The 7753-nt window shown below is 36.7% G+C and overlaps 1 protein-coding gene across 2 annotated transcripts; it reads left to right on the forward strand.

The window, feature by feature from the left end:
- Positions 1–1678: 1678 nt before the first annotated feature.
- On the forward strand, positions 1679–7710 carry olah (oleoyl-ACP hydrolase). Of its 2 annotated transcripts, XM_082185771.1 has the most exons (8): positions 1679–2077; positions 2243–2376; positions 5937–6075; positions 6225–6324; positions 6631–6800; positions 6908–6990; positions 7170–7419; positions 7454–7710. In XM_082185771.1, exons 2-7 carry the CDS (start codon positions 2247–2249, stop codon positions 7310–7312), a joined length of 765 nt encoding a protein of 254 aa, XP_082041897.1. In that variant the 5' UTR covers positions 1679–2077; positions 2243–2246; the 3' UTR covers positions 7313–7419; positions 7454–7710. The 2 variants fall into 2 exon arrangements, with proteins under 2 accessions (XP_082041897.1, XP_082041896.1); XM_082185770.1 differs by lacking the exon at positions 1679–2077 and having other exon boundaries at positions 2103–2376.
- The last annotated feature ends 43 nt before the right edge of the window (positions 7711–7753 follow it).

The following is a 7753-nucleotide window of genomic DNA, read 5'->3' on the forward strand; positions in this document are numbered from 1 at the left end:
GGGCTATGTTGCCAGATCGCTACGAAAACAAGCAAGCTGGTCTGATAATATCAACTCGGAATAAGCGACTTGCCTCTCCAAAATCAGCCTAAATAAGCTTATTTGTGTTTTGTATAACTGTGTTATGGAAATAAGACAACAAACCCTAATAAACCATTCCTATAAAGCGAGTCAAGCGACTTTGTGAAGCAACAAGCATAATGTTACATTAAAATGCGCGGACATGGCAACAACGAATCAGGGAGACCCACAGGAAATACCAAACGAAGGAAATACCGTCACTTCCTAGATAATGCCATTTATTTGATCCTTTTACTGTCTATGGCATTTTATTATCTATAAAAGGTTTTTGTGATTTTATTTCATATATATATATATATATATATATATATATATATATATATATATATATATATATATATATATATATATAGAGAGAGAGAGAGAGAGAGAGAGAGAGAGAGAGAGAGAGAGAGAGAGAGAGAGAGAGATTTTATGTCCGTTTTAAAGTATGTTAAGTTTCAAAGTATTTTATAAAATAAAAAAGACTTATTTATTTTCACATTTAGTGTTCATCATTGTGTTAACCTCATTTTTTTTATATATATTTTTGTATCAGTTTACAAAAAAAGTTGGTCTACAGATGGCAGCAGTGTGCTTAGCATGCATGTCATTTACCAGAGAGAGAAGAAGATAGTACTGGGATTTGTTCCGGACTGTACACGTGAGAACAGTAAATTAATTACTTTGTTCTATGATCTATAAAATAAAGAGGCATTCATTCAAATATGAAAGATTACATCATTTGGGCACAAAAAAATTGGCTACATTTCGAAATATGTAAATGCAGCTAGTATTGAGATCAGTACTTAAAGGGATACTTCACCTCTGGAAAGATGAATGTGTATTTAAAATAGGTCATTTATGTAGAAGAAATGTGAAATTATTTTTGAATTTGGAGCTTTCTAGACTGAGAAAAGCCAGAAAATGTATTTTTGGCTTATGTGGATGAAAGACAACAACTCCCAGAATGCACTTGCTTCGCTGCCCTAGGAGGCCACTCCCAAGCCGCGCCTACCAGTTAGAGAGCGCAGTTGAAAACAACAAGGCTACTAGTGAGACTCTGACGCATATGAATCACTCATCCGTCCATAAGGCTAGCTACCACCGGAGCTTGAAATTCATTTCACACAAAATGTCTAACGTTAGTTAGTTGGCGAACTCATTAATGAATTACTCCTCATTTGTATTTCTTTCGAAGTGGTGAATTATTGCATGGTTACGTTACCGGGATGTTCAGTCAGATGCGGTGCGAAACTAGGATGGTTCACAACACAAACGTCCGTGTCCTCGTGTGATTCAGAGATTTCGTCCAGGAGAAATTGGCATCGTTTAAATGCTTTGCAGCAGACGGACTCTATCTCTGTGTTCGTAGCGGTTCGTAGTTGCATAGTGAGATCACCGGCGCCACCAGTCCGCCCCCAGCTCGAGCCAGTCTGGGCTTCTCGTCCGCGACAGGCAGGTCTTCTGCCTCGGCTGCTCTTCGCTATGCGGCTTGTAAAGGTAGCCACAAACACCTGATTCGAGCATCAGACTTCCGAAATCCTCTTCTTCTACATCATATTGAGTAACGTTACCCTCCGCTATTGTCATATCTTCACAGCTTGCTCCACAGTGCCTGTTAGCTTAGCTTCCAAACAAGATGGAGGATATTGCTTTTAGTTTCAGAAAGTGAAGTCCCACCCACTGATCTGTAATAGGCCTGTAGCGTGAGCGGGTCCCGCCCCCTGGAATAATGAGGAGCTAGTGTTTGTAGTCTCTACACTTTTCAATGAAATGTGACTTCCTGCTTATTATGACGCAAAATGATGATTTTTACGTCATAATAAGCAGGAAGTAAAACACTTAAATCCTTATTTCTCCCATCTCAGGGAAAAATTAATGAAAAATCCACGTTTATTATAATATATGACTGGGTTTCTAACAATACAAAGCTTAATGCAAATGGGTGAAGTGTCCCTTTAACTCAAACTTTATGCAATACAATACTCTCTTCAGGTGAACAAGTGTAATGCAGGTGATAAGTGGTCTTGGTCAATAACTTTTTTCATGTTTTTTGTTTATCTTCCGTATTTGCCATCAGTCCATAGGCACTAATGATAGACATATTATTTATAGGTGTTTTATTTATTGACATTTTGCATAGGATTACTTATTCTTAATGCATGTCGTAATGTTTCAGAGGGATGGATAAAATCATAACCTGTTTCAACAAGTGCCCAGATGCTTCTGTCCGTCTCATCTGTTTTCCCTGGGCAGGTGGAGGATCGATCCACTATGCTCGCTGGGCCAAAGCTCTCAACAGCTCTATTGAAGGTAAAGATGAATATATAGCCTAATAGAGATGCAGTGATGCAAAATTTCACCGCTTCTCCGCCGATAGCGAACTTTGAACGTTGAATAACTTTCGTGAGGTAAATGCAAAAAACATAGGGCCCATTATTCACAAGCTGTTTTATTGACTTCTTTCGAAACACTGATTAAACGATTACATGAGGCATAATACATTTCGGTAAGTTCTACTGTATTTTTAAGCATTTTGGTGTTCTTGCATCTACTTTTGTGCTGTAACTCAAGCACTAAAGTGGAAGCTACAGATCTGTCCCGTCACATTTAAGAGCGTCAAAACGCATGTTGTTGTTTGAATGTCGTGATAAAATGGACAGAATTTGAAAGCTGAGACTTTAATTCTTATCAGAATTAACAAAGCTCTTTGCGACTATAAAATGGGAGACATGCTACAAATAATGTTTAATATGGGGGAAAACAGCGGACCTGGCAACCCTGGCTTGAACATAGGGTCACATAGCTATGTGAAGATTTGGGGAAAGGCTCTTTACCCAAAAATGTAGGTTCACCCAAAAATGTAAATTCTTTCAGTTACTCACCCCCTAATGTCGTTCCAAACCCATACGAATTTTGTTCATCTTAAGCCTAGTTCACACTACACAACTTTAAACGTCGGCAGATTGCTGTGCTGTTCAGACTACATGAGTTGCTCTGGAGTCTTGAAGTCGTTGTTGTGTTCACACTACGTGACACTACGTAAATCTTCTGCAACAGGGGGGTTACACACTACATGAGCTGACAACAACTCTGTCACCCAACGACTCTATCCGGTCCCAAAACCACATTTTGTCACGAAAACATGCGCAAGAAGTGGAATGGGAAATGGTGCATTCCAATGGCGCATTGTCTATTTGAAAATGGATGGCGGGACAAAATTGGCGGTTAAAAAAATAAATAATTATATATAAAATTATTTAAAAAATTATAATATAGAAAAATATATATATTAGGGGTTATAGTTGAGCACCGTCATTAGAACTCTATAACCGCCCAAACTTAAAATTATTAAGATTATTAAAATATTTACAAATATTTTTTATCATAGAGAATGTTTAAATACTAATTAAAAACAATTGTTGACAGTCTGTGTTATTATTGGTCTACATCGTTTCCAACTGTATTTGATTCTTTGCCAAGTACCCCTTGACCGACCGCCAATCATCTGAGATAGAAATAAAAGCTATGATATAGTGATGTGCCATCATTATGAGATTTATTAAACAAATGAAAAACATTTGCAATAATAAACATTAGCAATAAACATTTGCAATAATAAACAACGTAGCCTAGCATTACCGATAACTGATCGTGCAGTTTAATTACCCCTTGACTGGCCCTAAACATGTTTGATAAAAGAAACATATAGGCTACAGTGTATATGATGTGTATTACATTTTAGCTAAAAAAACTATTGTAATAAAAGATAGGATCATAAGATGCGCAATATATTGGGTTTTTACCACTTAATGAAGTTTTGTTTTGTAAATCGTCAGACATGATTTTTACCACTTCATTAAGTTTTGCTTTGTAGAAAGCATTTCTTTAAAGCGAATTTCGTTTTGTACAAATTGTATCTTAATTTTAATAAATGTTTCATCAACCAATTGCATGTATTTAATAAATAAAACGCAAATAATAATAATAATAACCGTGACATGCGGGCGCTGGTGCGTCGCGTTCACTTGCATTGCATTGTGAACTATAGCGCATCTCATCGTAAATGAATGAAACTCAGCGTAGGCCTATGCCTCATACATTAGCATTAAATATCTTTGCTGCATCCTTTCTTGAACAGACAAGGGCTTTCTTGCGGCTCGCATCAGCAGAGCATTGCATCGCCCATAGACCGCAAAACAATCAGCGGATGGCGGGCGGGTGCGGCTTTGAAATTTGGTCAAAAAACGTTGGTGCGGATAATGAGTTTTGTCATTTGACTCACGTCATAACCGTCACACCAATTCTGAAACCGGCACACCCCTAATATATATACATACATACATATACATGTATATATTGTTTGCACATGATCTGTTTAGAACCCCGAAAAAAAAAAAAGAATATGCGTGAAAGGATGGATAAGCACGCACGGGCAGTTGGAAGTGAGTAAAACATTATAATGAAAAAGCAGCTGCCTGTTGTGGTTTGGCAACGATGGTTACAAATACAAAAGGCTTTTGTAATGTCATAACAAGCTGATCATTGGCTGTTGCTCGTCGCGACACGTGACACCACAGGCTATCGAGTCGGCCGACAGCTCTGGATATCTAGCATGCTAGATATTTTTCTGGGCTCGCCGACGCGTCTGCGAGGCGTCTGCGAGCGTCTTTGATGCGTTGTTGGCTCTTTCATACTAACAGATTGGCGAGCGTTCATCGCCCGCTAATCCCCCGCGATTTGCACGCGATAACACCCCGACCTGTCGGCGAGCTCAACGATTTGCAAATCGGGCTTAAATCGGGCTTAAAATCCTGTAGTGTGAACTTGGCTTTAGTAAGACAAATGAAGATATTTTTAATGGAATCTGAGAGATTTCTGTCCCTCCATTGATAGTCTACGCAACTACCACTTTGATGCTTCAAAAAGTTCATAAAGAGATCGTAAAACCAAACCATATGAATTGAGTGGCTTACTTTACTTCAAAATTTACTTTACGCTAATTGTCACATTAGCTTTTACAGCCCTAAATTCAACACAAGGGACATTTCTTCACACACAGAATGACACCCCTTTTGATTAACAGGATATAATCGGCCCTGATCATTAGCTGTTTTTAAATACAGTGAAAGTTGAAATAATTGCTTTTATCAGATGATACCGAGTATTGGCCGCTACATCGGTGCATTCCATGTATATATAAATATATATATTAATACATTTAAAAATTTAAATGGTTAGTTCACCCAAAAATAAAAATTCTGTCATCATTTACTCCCATCAATAACGACTCACGTCGTTCCAAACCCGTGAGACTATTGTTCATCTTCGGAATACAAATGAAGATATTTGTAATGAAATCTGAGCGATTTCTGTTCCTTCATTGACAGCTGCGCAACTGCCAATATGAATTGAGTCGTTTAGTCCAAATTTTCTGAAGTGACATGATAACTTTATATGGTGAACAGATTGAATTTAGGCTTTGATTCACATATAAACATTTATCAATTCACACATCAGTTGTGATAAACAGAAGCTCAAGGATGTTCGCTTGACGTGTGAGAACCAATGAGGTTCATTCTCGTGTTACGCAGCACGTTTGAGCTTCTGCGAGAAGAACCAATGAGGTTTGTTCTCGCGCGTCATCAGGTTCGGTTGAGCTTCTGCTTATGTTCGCTGGTCAATGTTTATATGTGAATAAAAGCTTAAATTAAAGGCTTAAAGAAAATGTAAATATCTTCATTTGATGAACTCAAGATGAATGCAAGTCTTACGGGTTTGGAACAACACGAGGGTGAGGAAATGAGGAGAATTTTCATTTTTGGATGAACTATCCCTAACCTAATTTATTTTAATTGTTCATATATTTTCAGTATACTCAGTTAGACTGCCAGGAAGAGAGGGGAGAGCCAAAGAACCATTTTTCCAAAATATGCAGGAAATCATTGATGAGGTCATAGGTGGGATACTTCCACAACTCAAAGAAAAACCATTTGCACTCTTCGGACATAGGTATGTGAGACTGTTGCTAAAGCTTACAGGAAATGGTGACAGGTTTTAAAAAGGTATATAATGTCCTGATCATGATGTTTAGGGCCAGGACAGTGACAGCAAAATAATGCAAACATATATATATATATATTATTTAATTTTTTCTGTAGTTTTGGAGCTATGACCTGCTTTGCCTTTGCCGAGCATGTAAAGAAAGTCTACAATCTTGAGCCGATTCACATGTTTCTCTCTGGAGCTTCTGCACCATATGTAAGTGTGATTTGCTCTGTATTGTCATATCTGTCAAATGTGAATGGAATTATGAGAAAACTGCCAGAACCATTTGACACATGAAGCAAGATCACCCCACAGATTATGTGAAACAAACAGTATCTTAAAAAAAATCCAAATGAACAGATTTCATAAAACAGTTACATAACATTGAGTGGTTAATCCATTAGATTTTTTGTCTTTGTTGATATTTTCATTTCTTTCTTTATAAAATTTTTTGTTATACTTGTATGTATAAATATATCTAAATGTAATTTTTGGTAATACAATGACATTTTCTGTAAGTCTGAGACTAGACTGAAGGCGCCAAAAAGAAGTGATTTGTCAGATCAAGAGTTTCTTATATGGGTAACTTCTATCGGAGGCACACCACCAGAGATACTGACCAATGCTGAGCTTGCCAAACTCTTCTTGCCTGCGTTGAAAGCAGACATCGGTGTATTGGACAACTATAGGTGGGTTTTTTAGAAGAAACAGACAAACAAAGTATTTCCATAGTGTAAAAAATATCGGCATATGTGGCATAAGAACTTACATCTTTATAATATAATATGTTCGGCAGGTGCAGCAAACCATCAACACCTTTCCTATCATGTCCAGTATCATGCTTTGACGGAAAAGATGATGTACCCCACGACTTACAAGGCGAGTCTGGTTCAGTTTTTACAAACTAAAACAATGCAGCAACAGCATGCAAGCCGTCAACTCGGACCAAACTGGTTATTTGTTCAATGGAATAATAATCACATGTCATGAATTTATTATCATTCTACAAGCTATAGATTTATGTGTAAGTCTTGTATTGTGTCTCTTTTGCTTTATAGCTTGGAAAAACATGACGAGTGGTGACTTCACTGTGCAGATGCTTCCTGGACCTCACTTTTACTTGAAAGATGCAGCAAATGAAAAATATATACTGGACCACATCACAAAACATCTTGAGACAGCAGAGATGGACTATCTATGAAAACTCTCTTTCATTAATCTGACTGCAACCATGATAAATATATGCCATAATTAAATGTACTCTTAATTTATATTTACTAATTGAACACAGTTTGTTGTGATTGTGAAATATATATATATATATATATATATATATATATATATATATATATATATATATTTGAACAGACAGAGAGTAAACCAATTAATGCCAGAAGTAATCCATTCCATTAATTAAACACTGAAATGACCAATATATCATGATTATTATATACTGATAAACCTATGTATACAGATATAGTAATTTAAGAAGATAAAAAGCTGCCATAGGCCTATGAAAATAATTATCAGGTAATCAACCTCAAACCTGTAAAAATATATAGCTAAACTATTTGTATGAAATAAAACAGACTGATCCTGCTTCATGTTTTTTTTTTTTTTTTTTTTTTGTAGAGCAGCCAGG

Source organism: Leuciscus leuciscus (genome assembly GCF_965113295.1).
Source record: "Leuciscus leuciscus genome assembly, chromosome: 12".
Taxonomy (NCBI): Eukaryota; Metazoa; Chordata; class Actinopteri; order Cypriniformes; family Leuciscidae; genus Leuciscus; species Leuciscus leuciscus.

Coding starts and splice junctions, on each gene's coding strand:
- olah (XM_082185771.1), top strand. CDS start 2,247: ATGGATAAAATCATAACCTGTTTCAACAAGTGCCCAGATGCTTCTGTC. Junction 6,801..6,907: donor GGTGTATTGGACAACTATAG/GTGGGTTTTTTA, acceptor TATGTTCGGCAG/GTGCAGCAAACCATCAACAC. Junction 6,991..7,169: donor TGTACCCCACGACTTACAAG/GCGAGTCTGGTT, acceptor TTTGCTTTATAG/CTTGGAAAAACATGACGAGT.